Source organism: Callithrix jacchus, chromosome 19 (genome assembly GCF_049354715.1).
Source record: "Callithrix jacchus isolate 240 chromosome 19, calJac240_pri, whole genome shotgun sequence".
In the NCBI taxonomy this organism is placed as follows: domain Eukaryota; kingdom Metazoa; phylum Chordata; class Mammalia; order Primates; family Cebidae; genus Callithrix; species Callithrix jacchus.
The window spans coordinates 32,245,034-32,260,314 of record NC_133520.1 but is presented as its reverse complement, the minus strand read 5'-3'; the positions used below and the strand labels follow the sequence as shown (position 1 = coordinate 32,260,314).

The window sequence follows — 15,281 nt, the reverse complement described above, 5'->3', positions numbered from 1 at the left end:
CAGTTCCCCTGTCTTGATGACCAGGAAGAAAGGCAAAAGGGACAGGCTTGCTAGCCTATAGCAATCCAGTCCGCAATCCAATCCAGACCTTAGCCATTGCACAGTCTTGCCTTAAGGCTCAGTCTTGCTGCCTCTCAGGTTCCTCTCCCACCCTTCCAACCACACCAGAGGTGACTGCTTAGGCGCAGAGAAGTGCAACCTCCAGATTCAGGGGTGGTTGGTTTTAGTGAGATCATCCCGGGGAGGTTCACGAAACTCCCATATCCTAGGAGGGAAAGTAGAGGAGAGGGGGTAGGTTGAGCCTGAAGAAGACGTGCCACCGAGATTGGATTCACATGCTGGGAGAGTGTCAACTTTTTCTGTTTAGTTCCGCAGGGACAAAGCGAGGACCAAAAACCAGGATGCTTCAGAGAGGCAGCTGCTTTCTTGAGGCACAGGAAGAACTGTCTCTTAAACGCAGCCGTGCCACAATACCATTCGTGAAAATGAAACATACCCTACATATGATGTGCTTGAAGGATCCTTTTATTTATTAATAAAATAAGAGGCAGGCTGTAAGGACATAAAGTCCACGAGAGGAGGGCTCATTGCAGGCGGCAGGGAAAGAGTGCAGAAAAGAACAAAAAGACAACAAAGAAAGAACTCCTGTGTGGATGGATCGTAGACTAAGCACTGGAGAACATGATTAATTCAGCTCTTGTATATCTGAGGTCCCCCAATGCCCTCTCCCTCCCCGCCGACACAAACACACACACATCCACACAGGAAGAAAAGAGACTAGAGCTATCTAAAGGTGAAATGTTCTGCCATGGTAAGGACTGTTTCATAAAAACTCCTAATGGCACAGGGGAGGCATGTTACTGACAACATTCCCACCTAGGAGGAAGGCTGGATGCTTTTCAGAATCACCCCGACATTCTCCAAACATGCAGATTCCCAGGGCCTCAAACTTTTGGCAGGGGCCAAATCAGGCCGTAGATTGTTTTTTAATGCCCTTAGAACCTGTTATCTTAGACAGGGATGGTCCACACATGTGGGCAACTTGGCTAAACACAGGGCCTTTAAATTTGCAAGGCTTGGGAGAAATTCAGATTCAACATGTCTGAGATGGCACACAGGTGAGTTTGCTAAGGATCCGCCTGGTAGAAGACCTCCGGGCATGGTGGGGTCTTGTCTCCTTCAAGGGCACTGGCTGCATGGTTAGACCGCCTGGGTTTCAGGCCACTTCCCACTTAAAAGTGCCAGGCGGTGGGACTGGGGCAAGCACTGAAGGTTGGAAGCTTTGTATTTAACATCTGAAAGATGGGGGTAATGATAGTGCCAATCCTAGAGGCTGCTGTGAGGATTTATCACACAGTTCCCACGTAAAGCACTTGGCAAAGCATGGGGCACAGAGTAAACACTCAAAAAATGTCAGCTGCTGCCCCGGAGTGGGTTTGAGCTCATAGGGATGGGGAAGCATTCTGTCCACCTCCACAACATTACCAATGAGAGTAGTAAGTAGCTGTAACAATGATGCATCCACAGTCAGCGCGCTTCTCTGTTTTCCCTTTTCATCTGGGCTCTGGTTTCTTTCACCATATTGGGGGCCCCTTTGATTCCACAAGCTGTCCCTGGCAGACGGATGAGATGCCCATGGCTTCCACAAGCTGTTGCCATCGGGAGCTCCTCACATTCCCACAGCCACATTCTGGGCAGGCTGTCCTGGTGGTCACAACACGTCTGAGGTGACAGGGAAAGAAGACTGGCAGCGCCGAGACACGACTCAGCTGGCAGCTCTTCGCCTCCTGGAGCGGAAGCCATCTCAGACTTTGGGTTGCAGTCGGCAGGCATTCATTCACATAGCCGGCTGGGCGGCAGGCATTATTACAGAGAACACATGCATGGGCGAGAGACAAAGCCCCTCTGCTCTCATGGAGCTCACATCCCAGCGGGGAAGACAGTAAATAAATGTCGAACAAAAAATCAAGTGGCAGTAAGTGCAACTGAGAAAACACAACCCACCTGCACACGCATGTTTAGCAGCTTTGCTGGTGATTTCTAAAGCTCAGAAGCAACCAGGACATCCTCCCATCTGTGGATGGAGAAATGGAAGTCCATCCAATGGAATATTACTCAGTGCCCAAAAGAAGTTAGCTACCAAGGCATGGAAAGACATGGAGGAAACGCACACTACTAAGTGAAGGAAGCCCATCTGAAAAGGCTGCACACTGTGCCGTTACAGCCATATAGGTGTTCTGGGAAGGCTACACTATAGAGATCATAAAAAAATCTGTGATTGCCAGGGGTGCGGGTTGGGGGAGGAATAGACAGAGCCCAGAGGAGGGTGTTTAGGGCAGTGAAACTTCTCTGTATGATGCCCTAATGGTGGATACCTGCCATTACATATTTGTCCAAACCCACAGAACTCCAAGAGTGAACCTAACATAAACTGTGGACTGTGGGTGATAATGGTGTGTCAGTGTAGGTTCATCGACTGTAACACACATGTCAGGATGGTGAAAATGTTGATAATGGAGGGGGCTGTGCATGTATGGAGATGGGGGCTCGGGAACTCTGTACCTTCTGCTCAATGTTGTCGTGAACCTAAAACTGCTCTAAAAGTCTTTTTTTTTTTTAAAGAAAGAAACCACAGTAGTGATTGATGAGATGTGGCAAAGTGAAGTGAATGGTCAAGGAAGGCCTCTGTGAGAAGCTGACATCTGAGCGAGATCTGAATGGTAAGAAGGTGCTAACCTTGCAAAGACAGGTCAGAAAAGCATCCAGACAGGAAGAGCTGCTTGTGCAAAGGTCCTGCGGCAAGAATCACGTTGGCCCCATGCAAGAAACCAAGAGAAGCAAGTGTGGCTGGAGCTTGGCGGGTACAAGGAGAAGAACGGACCAAGTCACGGTCAGAGAGAGAAAGTCCAGGGCATGCTCATGGAGAGCTCTGAAGGCCAAAGGAAGGGGCTGAAAGCACATTCTAAGCACGACAGGAAGCGGCTGCAAGGTTTGAAGCCAGAGTCACGTGGTGAGATTTGCTTGTAAGGACCACTCTGGTTGCCACACAGAGGGTGGAATGTTGATGGGCCAGGGCGGAAGCAGGGAGGCCACAGCCTCTGAGTGAGGCCAGCCCTCACCCTGCACACCCGGACACCTCACACTCTTTCAGCAAGACCCCTACCCTGTCCAGCCAGCCTCATGGCCACCTCTGGAGTAAAGCATAAAATACTCAGAGGGATGAGGACAGAGCTAAAGATTTCTTAAGAATCTGTTAATGCTGGGCACGGTGGCTCACATCTATAATCCCAGCACTTTGGGAGATTGAAGTGGGTAGGGCACTTGAGGTTAGGAGTTTGAGACCAGCCTGACCAACATAATAAAATCCCATCTCTACTAAAAATGCAAAAATTAGCCAGGTGTGGGGGCACATGCCTGTAATCCCAGCTACTCAGGAGACTGAGGCAGGAGAATTGCTTGAACCCAGGAGGTGGAGGTTTCAGTGAGTCAAGATTATGCCACTGTAATCCAGCCTGGGTAACAGAGTGAGAAACTGTCTCTCAAAAAAAAAAAAAAAAAAAAAAGGATCTGTTAGTGCTGGGTTTTCACATTGGGTTCAGAGGAGCTGGTGGGTTCTCTGAAAGTGACTCAGGGGCCTTCTTCAAGGAGGATTGGGAGGGAGGAGAGCAGGTGGGATTCAGGACCCTCCACCCCACTCTCCCCAGAGCTGCCAACAGTCACTGTTTTTACAATGGGGTTTTGCATAAGGCTTTATTTGAAGAAAAGACTGTTGAGTGAAAGAACAACAGTGAAGGAGAGTGACTGACATAAAGACAGTGTGGGAGGAAGGGACGGGAAACCCCGTGCAGCAGTCTAATGTCCCACATTCAAATACCCTGTGTCCAGCGGCCGTGACGCATGGGGGCAGTGGCAAGGAACAGGTGTGAAGAGAGACATGCCTGGCTAAGGCTGCAGGGCTGGCCTTGGAAAACCCTCAGGCTTTCCACACTAGCCTTTGCATTTGTGTTCAGGGCTCGGGTGCCCAGTCTCATCTTCCCCTATCCCATTTTGGATTACCCCTACTTATATTGAACTATTTCTAGTTTCAGGAATACTCCCTGTGCTCTCACCCTCACCCATCCCATGGAGACTGAACAGATCAGACCCTAGACGACGGTGCAGTCCTGACCCACAAGCTCTGCAGCACCCAGCCCAGAACAGTCAGGCTTGCTTGGTGCTGTCGGCTCCCCTATTTCTTGCTGCCACTTTCAACTCAGAACTGACCAGGAAAGCCAAATATGTTCCTAAACCAATCACGTAAGATGCCTGCTTCTAGTTAGCCCATCTCGTTTCCCAGACACATCTGGAGCCTTCCTTTTACTCATGGCAAAGCCTTCCCACTCCCATGCCTGCCTTTGAGTCTCTGTCAAATGCAGGTGATGGTGGCTGACTCCCTCGCTGTAGCAAGCTCTGAATAAATAGCTTCTGCTTGTTCTCATGTGGGTGGCCTTTGTTTACTTCCACTCTGTCTTTATGTCAATCACGCTTCTTTCCTAGTCTGCCTTTGCTGGTCTCCTTGGTTTGCCTAATTCGTTGCCATTTTCCAGGCTCAGGTCGGGTGCTACCTCCTCTGGGAAGCCTCCCTTGGTTTTCCGGCACAATCCCTTCCCACCAAGGCTGGATTAGGTCCTCGTGCTATGTTCTCTGAGAGCATCCTGGAATATACTCAGTATCATGAGTGCCAGATTTCAGTGTCAATTGTCTGTTTCCCCACCTGCACCATGAGTTCCTTGAGGCTAAGACAGTGTCCCATTCAACCTGTACAATGCCCAGCACACAGAGAACCCTAGTGCACATTTACTGGCTATCTAGCCAGCACCCACACAGTCCTCCTCTCATCCACAATGCCCATGTTTTTCTTTGGAGAATTCACCTCTACCCCTTTCTCAGAGCAATCCTACACCAATTCCAGTGCTGAGCCCTGATTAGATTAAGCCAATGACCATCCCCTAGCCTCTCACCACCACAGCTGGTTTAGGAATGGGCAGCTATTCCAGCAAGCGGCAATGTGATTCATGAAGACTTCTGCTGAGACCTCTAGGAAAGAGGAGTGTCCCCTCCTGAAAAAGACCCTGTGGTCATCTTCAGTAAGAGGAGAGGTTGGAGCTGTTGGGGGTGGGAATGGGGGTCTCCATGAGGAATCTGAGGATAACCCAGAAGGCAGAGAGAAGACATAGGAAGACTGAATCCTTTGTGTCCTTGTTTGAGCTACTGATTGAGCATTTCCTGAAACAAGCCGTACTGTGGGTTTTTAATTACATGCACATTAACAATTCTCTTTAATTTGTAAGCCAGTTAGAGTTGAATTTTCTATCACTTGCAACTGGCTGTGCTGTCAGAATCGGAAATGCCCCTAGGATGCTGGCTGATGCCTGCTTCCTATGCCTCTACTTACTGTATAAAAAAAGCATCCTTCCTCCGGTCCACCTCTATCTGGACCCAGCCCCAGCTTCCGCATGGATCTGCCCTTGACCATGAAATTCCACTCTCTCCAGAACGTCCAAACTCTTCTCAATTGCCTCTCTGCTTCAGCAGAGAAACATCTTCAAGTTTCTCTCATCTCTCTCTTTTTTTTTTTTTTTTTTGAGACAGAGTCTCACTCTGTCTTGCCCAGGCTGGAGTGCAATTGCGTGATCTTGGCTCACTGCAACCTCCACCTCCCAGGTTCAGGTGATTCTCCTGCCTCAGCCTCCTGAGTAGCTGGGATTATAGGCACATGCCACCATGCCTGGCTAATTTTTGTATTTTTAGTAGAGACAAGGTTTCATCATATTGGCCAGGCTGGCCTCAAATTCGTGACCTCAGGTGATCCACCCACCTTGGCCTCCCAAAGTACTGGGATTACAGGCGTGAGCCACCATGCTCAGTCTCTCTTATAACAAAAAGACCTTTCTCTGTATCCCACAGCCTCCCTATAAATTTGCATAGTTGAATTTTTTCTCCATCTCTTCTCTTCTGAAAGCCTTTTTTTTTTTTTTTTGGCTTCTTCCTTTCCCATTCTCTCTTCACACTCCTCTAACTCTCCTCTCTTGACCTCCCACTGGCTGAATCTAGTGTTCTCAGTCTTTATTTTCCCAAACCTTCTGGAGGCACTGGAAACTGTTAGCTAATCCATCCATCCTAACATTCTTCATTCCTTGGCCTCTGAGACATCACTTTGAGACCCCCTCTTAGGTCTGGCATTTATACCCTCCATGGCGGCACTGATCACAAGGTTGGATTCTCTTCTTCTGCCTAAAATTCAGTGTCTCCATTAGGGTCATATGTCCCCATCTCCATTCCCCATCTTTGTTGGTGGTACCCATTCAAGTCATCCAAGCCAGACACCTGGGAATCGCCCTTACAACCCACACCTTTCACAGCCCACACCCAGGCACCAAGGCCCTCAGACTGTCTACTTCCCAGTGTTGCTGACTCCCGGTCTCCCACACACCCTCCTCATCTCACCTTTCAGATACATGTCTCATACACTATGGCCATAACCTCCGGTTGGTCTCCTCCATCCAATCCACTCTGCATGTTGCTATTACAGTGACTTTTCTAACCCTCATCTGATAGTGTCAGTGCACCTCTGAAAACTCTTCCATATCATCCCATTAATCTATAGGATCAGACCCATACTTCTGAGTGCAGCGCTCAAGGTTTTTGGATATCAGGCTCCTGCAGGTCTCTCCAACTGCTTCCCCTACCCCCAACAACCCAAGCCCAAATGCTTTCTAACTGCATGCTGCACCACACCATCCGTGCCTCCATACCTTACACATGTGATCCCCTGTGCCTGAAAGGGCCTTTCCTCCTTGCATGTGATCAATTCCTACTCAGTCGTCAAGACTCTGCTCAGACATCTTTGGCCAAGTGAAGAATCCTGTGTTCCCGCTGTGCCACTCTACCACAGACCTGCCGCTCTGGGGCATGGGGCACACTGCCGTAAAACCATGTTTAAACTAAGGGTGGGAAACATCTGTAAACGTTCAGATAGTGACTGTTTTTGGCTTTGTGAGGCATGCAGTGTCTGTCACAGCTGCTGAACTCTACCTTCACAGTGTGAAAGGAGCCACAGACAGTGAGTGAACAGGCCTGCCTCTGTTCCAGTGCAACCGTATTGATGAAAACAGGCAGGTACTGGTCTGGACTTGGCCCACAGGCTGTAGTGTGTTCACTTCTGGCTTAATCTTTCTCCCCTATTTGTGAAATTCTTTTTTTTTTCAATGCCTTTCGCAAAAAGTGTCAATCTTCATGAAATTCGTGAGGCTGACACCATGCCCTGTTCATTCTTGGGTGCCAGTGGTCAGCATAGTCCCTGGCAAGGAATATTTATGGAATAGAAGATCCAAGTAAGGGTTTCAATCCTGCCACTTATCTTTGATAAATATCTTGTTTTCCAAGCCTTTAAAAAAATCTCAAGAATGGAAATACATGTTACTGCATTACTGACTTTTTCAGACGGTTGTTATAGGAACTAAATGAAATACTGCACAGGAACTAAAGCTGTTCTTACTTTTTTCTTACTGCATTCCTTCCTGACAAGCTCAAGTTACTTCACGAAAAGCAAGACCTTTACGTTTTCTATGAGTATAGGATAAACCTAACCCAAAGGAGGCCTATACTCTGCCTGTCAGGGGCTGGTCTGGGGCTTAGCCACACTCTGCCTTACAGTATCTCCTTATTCTGGGAATGAAGCCCGGGGTGGGGGGGGGTTGCGCTGCCCATGCCTCCTCTCCCGCTTGGCTTCACTTGCCTTCTTCCAGATTCCACAGGTGGCCCTGGGCAGAGTGAGAGAGAAAAGGGGAGATCATGATAGAAGGATGGTTTCATGGTCTCCAAAGCCTGTTGAGGACAATTTTTGTGTTAGAATAGGATCTGCTGACTGACCAGTAGTAGATGCAAGAAGGATGGCATCAATGTTTCTAAGTTGGGAAATTGGACTAGGATGACTCTACTAATTGACACCAAGAATACAGAAGGGAGAGCAAGTCTGGTAGTCATGGGGTGCAGGGAATCACAAGCAAGGAAGAGAATATATTCAGTGTGAAATGGCTAAGAGCCATGAATAAAACAGTTCTTCAGGTATTCTATCGCTGTGCTCCTGAATTACTGCCTAGGGATACACCAATAGATGACTGCTACCAAGGCCTGGAGCCAGCAATTAGCGCTCTAATCAAATGACTAGAAAAGTACTACAAGGACCAACATAGAAATACATTGGCACATCACTGCCGCAGGAAGTTGCAGGGGAACAAAGAGATAATAAAAGCCCAACAGAGCCAATGCAAAACTCAGCCATTCTTCATTGGATTAAAAAAAAATGCAGCAGGGCTTATTACTATAGCTGCCTGGAAACAACTTGTTCAGGACAGAGAGAGAGGAATGCAAATACGAGGATACAGAGGCACACAAAACTAAGGAGTATGTACGTGGGTACGTGAGAGATCTGAAAAGAGCTCAGATTAACCCCTCATCAGGATGCAGGGTTCCATGTGGACAGGCGGCAGGTTCTTTTAGTTGGAACTGATGACCATATGTATTTGTCAAGAAATTTGTTCCTAATACAAAGCAATAATGTTCGCAGAGCAGCTCAGGTTATTAACACTATAATAACTACATTCTTACTCATATTCTGTTTTCTCTTTTCTCTTCTTAAGGAATAAAGAATCAGAGTGTGTCCTGCCTAGGCCTAGCCTCTATCACATTTATCTCTGGCAGAAAAAGTTATCCAGGAATCTGAGGGATAATATCTGCCTTCTCAGAACAGCTCTCAAGCCCCTGTATGACCCAGCTCCTGACCCCTGTGTGGCTGTGGCTTCTCCTCCAGCATCTGCCCTCCTGTATCCCCACACCAGCCTCCAGGCATTGGAGCACCCTGTACAGGCCATGTGCTTTCTGCACCTCTTGCCGTCTCTGCTCCCATTTTGGTGATGCCAGAAATGCTATTCTCTTCCTTCTCTGCAGTGCAAATTCCCTTTTTGCCAAGGCCCTAAGTGGGCCATCCCTCCACAACAGGGTCCGGCCTTCCCACTGAAAGTAGGTGGCAATTTCTCTTGTGCTTCGTAGCGTGCCCCATGCTCTGTTCCAGCGGTCATTTCCTCCTGCCCCATGGGATTCATTTATTCCCAAATCCATCTCCTGTGTCAGACTTTGAGGTTAAGCTCAGAGTCCACGTCTTGTCTCCCCTGAGACAGTACCGTAAATACTGGTGGGACGAGTGGACAGCCATCCTATCAGATACTTCCTATTACTGGCAGATGTTTTAACAGCTCATCAATGAATCAGTGTAATAAATCCTTGGTTGCTATAACATGGGATAGATCTGTTGTACAGTATAAGCCTGAGGAATAACAACAGCAATAATAACCTAACAATAGCATCTAACCAGCATCCTGTCCCTATAGCAGAGCCTGCCTCTGCTCAGCAGACATGCTCATCTTTCTTTCTTTAATCCCCCCCTCCTCCAGCTTTCAGAGCTTTCTGTCTGACCTATCAGGGCCACACTCAATGTCACCCTATTTGCTCCACTCCACAGACTCTCAGAATCGAGGGATTCAGATACCCCAGGCAGCAGCCTCAGAATCGCCAACACTTCCATTGTCAGCCTCTTCCTTTCTCTTTCATCCTGAGGCTCTGGCTTAGCTGCACTGGCTTCTGAAATTTGCCTTCAGCACAGGGATTGACTGGGCAGGACTGAGGGCCGCCGTCCCCCGCCTCCCCTCCTGCCCTCTGATCCCCATGGCCACCTCCCTTCCATCTCTGCCATGCCAACGAAGGAACGCTGCAACAGATGGTGACCCAGCCGTGCTCCTCCCTTCCAGCTCACAGGCATCTGAAGGCCAGGGCTATGAGTCTCCTAGGAAACTCTAACTGTCCCCTATTGATGCCTAGCCCGTCCCAGGGAGACAGAACACCAAGCAAGTGTAGAAAGAGGAATCTCTGGAAGAAAATAAGATTAGGAGGGGAAGCGGCAGGGAGGGACTCCCCAGCTCCCACTCCCCAGGGAGCATCTGCCACAAAATCACATCTCACCATATCTCCTTCTTTACCCCAGATGAAATGACCCCATGTCTCAGCATCTTCTAAGTCAGTCTTCTCTTATGGAAGAGGCAGTTAACTATCAAACTCTCCAGGGCAGGACTTGGCAGCAGAGGAAAGCACTCACCAGCCTGCTTCAGGACCTCGGCCTCCCCCACACTCAGGGAGAGAAACCCAGCTTTCTAGCTGGTGCGGGGTTGACTAGTCAGTCTTCTAGAATTTTCACTTAGCCCGGGAAACCTTGTATATGGGATTTGACTCCCCGCTTTTCCCTCCTCCCTCCTCAGGGTTGGAGGGGGGTGGTCTCCATCTGCTCAGTGGCTGTGTTTCACGCCTGGCTCCCTTTCATTGTCGGGGGAGAGATCTGTGGGAGTGAGGGGCTGTGTGTTTAACCGCTGATAGCACTCAGCAGGCCCAGCCTGCCTCTCCCTGCCTTGGCTAAGTTCACAGAGGCCAGGGGGATGGGGGAAAATGGTATCAGGTTGTTCTGATTCCCTCCTGGGAAGGGGGTGGAGGGGGACACCTGGTTTTGGGATTAGGGATTTGGCTGAAAAACAGCTGTTTCCTGCTCAACACTCGGAACTAATCTATAGGTTGAAACCTAAACCTCTTGGCTATTACTAAGCTGGGGAAGAGGGAAGGATTGGGAAAGAAGAAAGGCGGAAGGGACTTTCCCTCCAGGTGACCACCGTGAAGAGCCAGTGAGTAACTCGTGTTCACACTAGGCTCTCTAGGGGCCAAAGTGCTTTGTGAGGCACCATGTTATTCATAAGCAACCAGCGGGACCAGAGCCCCATGAGAAGCCTGAACCCGCCAATAAAGTGCAGCCACTGCTAGGGTGGGAGGTGCCTGCATCTCACTGCCACACCGTACCCAGTTGGGTTATCAAGCCATGCGGCTTGGACACAGAGACGTTTGTGTTCTTGTTGTAATGACATCGTGTGGGACTGCCACAAATCTTTTCACCATCCACTTGTTACGGACCTTTAAATGGTTTTCCTTTACTTTTCCCCCTATTACCACAACGCTGCAAGCACATCCTTATATTTATGTCCCTATATATGGAGAAAGTGTGGCTGCTGCTTCATGCTGTCTCTTTGACCCAAGGCCAACTAACTGGAGCCTGGCACAGTGCAGCCTGGCACAGCAAGCCCAAGGTGGACAGGTGTCCCTGGTCTACAGCCCAGCTTTGTCATTGACACACACCACAGACTGGCAGTCACGGGCTACACTGGGGAGGACATCCCTGATGCTAGAATCGCCGAAGACTCTATGGGTCTTTGGGGCTGTGGATTTTTTCCTCATTACTGCTTGCCTATTCACGCTCTGGGGGCAGGACTAGGACATATATATGAAGTGGAAAAGATGCTCAAACGTAGTCACTATTCCCTCCCAATTAGCGGACCCAATACCCTGCGGAGGACTGGCTTAAATGAGATTTGTGGATTATCTGTGAGTGGCTGTATGCAGGCCCTACTCCCTGGCCCTGCTAGTCACTGACAGCTCCGACCAGTCTTCTGCCATATCAAAATTAGCAGGTAAAACAGGATGTAAAGAAAACAGAAGTTAAGGTGTTAATGCTAGGGGGTACTGCCAGTCTCCACCTGCTGAAAAGCAAGAAGCGAACTCTCTTCTGGGGAGGAATTCTGACCCCACCACGGAGAAGAGTCTCCAACTCTCTACAGTTCAAGAACCCAGCTTCTCACTTGCCTCGTCTGCTCCCCTGTGGAGGAAGTTTTCACAGCAATTAGACACACATCCTTCTTCACAGCTGGAGGGAGAGGCTTGTGAAGTTCCCCATCCCCCTCTCCCCACAAATGGGTGGAGAAGGCGTGGGGTATCAAGGCATCAGGCAGCAGCTGTCTCCAGCGGCTCTGTCATTACAGAGGAGTGGTCAGAGGGAGGGGGATGGTGGGGTGGGGAGTGATAATCTTGTGTGACAGGTCCCCAAGTGTGGGAGAAAGCAAGGAGCTGAAGGTAGAAGTCCAGAAAGGGGGCCTTGGAATTAGGGTTAGAAGGTCTAGGGCTCTTCAGAAGGTTAAACACAGAGCTACCCTAGGACTCAGTGATTGAACAAGCAATATGCAGTATGTCCACACAGAGGAATATCACTCAGCCGCAAAAGAAATGAAGTACTGATGTGGCGAACTCTCAAAACATCTTGCTAAGAAGCCAGACACAAAGACCGCATATTGTATGATTCCATTTATATGAAATGTCCAGAATAGGCGAATCTATAGAAAATAGAGCGGTGGTTGCCTAGGGCTGGAGGTGGAGGTGGGGAAGAGGAGTGACTAATGGCATAGATTCTTGTAAGGGCTGGGAGTGCTGATAAAAATGTCCTAAAATCCATTGTGATCATGGTTGCCCAAGTCTAGGGGCACAACAATCACTGAATTGTATTATTTATTTATTTTTGAGACAGAGTCTCCCTCTGTCACCCAGGCTGGAGTGCAGTGGTGCAGGTCACTGCAACCTCTGCCTCCCGGGTTCAAGCAATTCTCCTGCCTCAGCCTCCCAAGAAGCTGGGATTACAGGCATCCAATGCCAAGCCCAGCTAATTTTTGCATTTTTAGTGGAGACAGGGTTTCACTACATTGACCAAACTGGTCTCGAACTGCTGACCTCAAGTGATCCACCTGCCTTGGTCTCCCAATGTGCTGGGATTATAGGCGTGAGCCACCGCACCCAGCCTGAATTCAATTTACATAGTAAATTTTATAATGTGAATTGTATCTCAATAAAGCTGTCATTAAAAAATTTTAATAAGGCAGGGCACTGTGGCTTGCGCCTGTAATCCCAGCACTTTAGGAGGCGGAGGTGGGTGGATTGTTCAAATTCAGGAGTTCAAGACCAGCCTGGGCAACACAGAAAAACCCTATCTCTACAAAAACTATAAAAATTAGGCAGGTATGGTGGCATGTGCCTGTAGTCCCAGCTACTTGAGAGGCTGAGGTGAGAGGATCACTTGAGCCCAGGAAGTTGAAGCTGCAGTGGGCTGAGATTGTGCCACAGCACTGTAGCCTGAACAATAGAGTGAGACCCTCTCTCCCCACTCAAAAAAAAAAAATGTGTGTATGTGTGTGTGTATATATATATATATATGTATGAAAAAAGAATTACATAAGGACTTGGAAGGCTTTGTTAGAAAAAAACTGTGATACTTTGAAAAGGAAAATAGATAAATTTACACATACAGTTTCAAATGCTCAAAGGAATTAAACGAACTAAGTTTACTAATGAAACCAAACAAGTGATTGCTAAAACTATAAGATTTATTAGGAAAATTGTAAAAATTTGTTGGTCGGAGTAAAAAGTTTTAGGAATAATTAAGTTTGGGGATTTGTACTCATTGAAGATTGGTTAATTAAAAAAAAAAAAAAAGACCTAGGGCTAAGTTCTTGTATATCACCTCCAGCAAGTCACAAACTGTTTGGTCTCTATCGCCACAGTAAATTATAAAATGCTGTACAAAGGGAAGGTGGCTCTAGAATGGCCAGAAACCTCTTCCTCCCTCTTGGAGCAGCTTTCCCAAAAGATATCTGTGCAACCGCACAACCCATCCTTATTTTAAACCCCAGCTTCCTCCTCCTGGACCCTGCCAGGCTCTCTGAGTGAGGTGTCTATTTGAAATCTCAGACCATTGTCCATCTGAGGACCCAGCACCTGGACACATCGGCTCACGACATCACTCAAATCAAACTGCTTATCCTGTCCTCGACTTGGGGGATTGCAAGCCTAGTTCCAACAGATCAGAGTCCTAAAGCCATTTGAAAACCATAACAAGTGATTGCTAAAATCTGTAAGATTCTAACTATAAGGCTGAGCTTGAGCAGGGAAAAAAAAGAGGGGCAAGACTATAGCTGAAGAACCTTGGGTTGGGGAAAAGAGACGACTTTCAATCACTTAACCAGATTATGAGCTTCTTGGGGGAAAGGAAGAGCCTTTTGCTTTTTCTTTGGCCCTTCACGGAAGCGAGTATTAGCTCAAAGCAGAATAGGGCTGGGTTAATAAACAGTCGTGAATGACAACCTAGCTAGGAAGCCATGCAGACCAGGGGAAAAGTATCAGACAAAGATGCAGAGATTCGTCTCACAAGGAAGCGTGTTTAATCCAGCTGGCACATGTGACTTGCAGCCACACACACCTGAGTTTCCATCCCACCTAGCCATTTATCTGCTAAGTGGTCTTCCACGGTTTATTCTCTCTCTCTGAGTCTGTTTTCTTGTCTTTAAAAGTGGGATAATGCACTTATTTATTACAAGGTTGCTGTGACAATTCCTAAATGAATTAATGAGCTAATGTACACATATGGCATCTAATCCAAGGCCTGGCACATAGTTGGCATTCAAAAACTATTGGTCCTTTCTTCACCTGTAATCCTAGCACTTTGGGAGGCCGAGGCAGGTGGATCATGAGGTCAGAAGTTCAAGACCAGCCTGGTCAACATAATGAAACCCCTTCTCTACTAAAAATACAAAAATTAGCCAGGCATGGAAGTGGGCACCTATATAGTCTCAGCACACAGAAGGTTCAGACAGGAGAATCACTTGAACCTGGGAGGTGAAGGTTGCAGTGACAGAGCAAAACTCCAATTCAAAAACCAAAGCAAAACAAACAACATAAACGACTGGTCCTTTCTCCTCCCCTGCCAAGTTACAGCTGGTATACTGCTTTGCGATAAGGCTTTGGAAAAGACGGACTTTCAAGTTTACTTTGCAGATCTACAGTGTAGATGACACCTGTGCAGACACCATACCCTGGCTCTATAGCTAAGGAATGACTGTTTACTCTTACAGCCAACAGATGGTTATCTGCACAGGCATTGTTTACCTTAGACCAGAGAGAAAGGGAGGCTCCTATAAAATCCCAGGCCAGTCAAATCCCCTCTGAGTTCCCCTCTCTCTTGCCTTTGCCATGGTTTCTGGAAGCAAAGCACTCCATACCAGCTTCTTCCACCCATGTCCCATGAGCTCTGATGTCAAACCAAACAGCTGGAGTCAGCCCCAGAGAAGGAGCAGGGTCTTCTGAAGTGATATCCATCCATTCGGCCGCCAATATTGGTTTAGCTGCTGATATTCCAAGGATAGCACATACTCAGTCGCATTTTTAAAATCCTCGTCTGATGTGATAAGCGGGAGCGTAGGGAGGAAAGATGGAAGACAGCAGGAGGGAGCAGCACCTGCTCCTTTCCTCCCTCCCTCAAGCATTCTGCATTT

General features: G+C 48.0%; 1 protein-coding gene across 50 annotated transcripts in view; it reads right to left on the bottom strand.

Annotated features, from left to right (window-relative positions):
• The window catches only part of NFASC (neurofascin), a 206,451-nt gene that overhangs the window by 83,898 nt on the left and 107,272 nt on the right, over positions 1-15,281 (bottom strand). For 2 of the 50 annotated variants that reach the window (XM_035280869.3, XM_078356980.1), the window contains exon 3: positions 2,005-2,074. The exons of the other annotated variants lie outside the window; for them this stretch is intronic. In XM_035280869.3, the coding sequence (XP_035136760.1) occupies positions 2,005-2,016 (12 nt within the window). In that variant the 5' untranslated portion in view covers positions 2,017-2,074. The remainder of the gene's footprint in view (positions 1-2,004; positions 2,075-15,281) is intronic. 50 annotated transcript variants of the gene reach the window in all.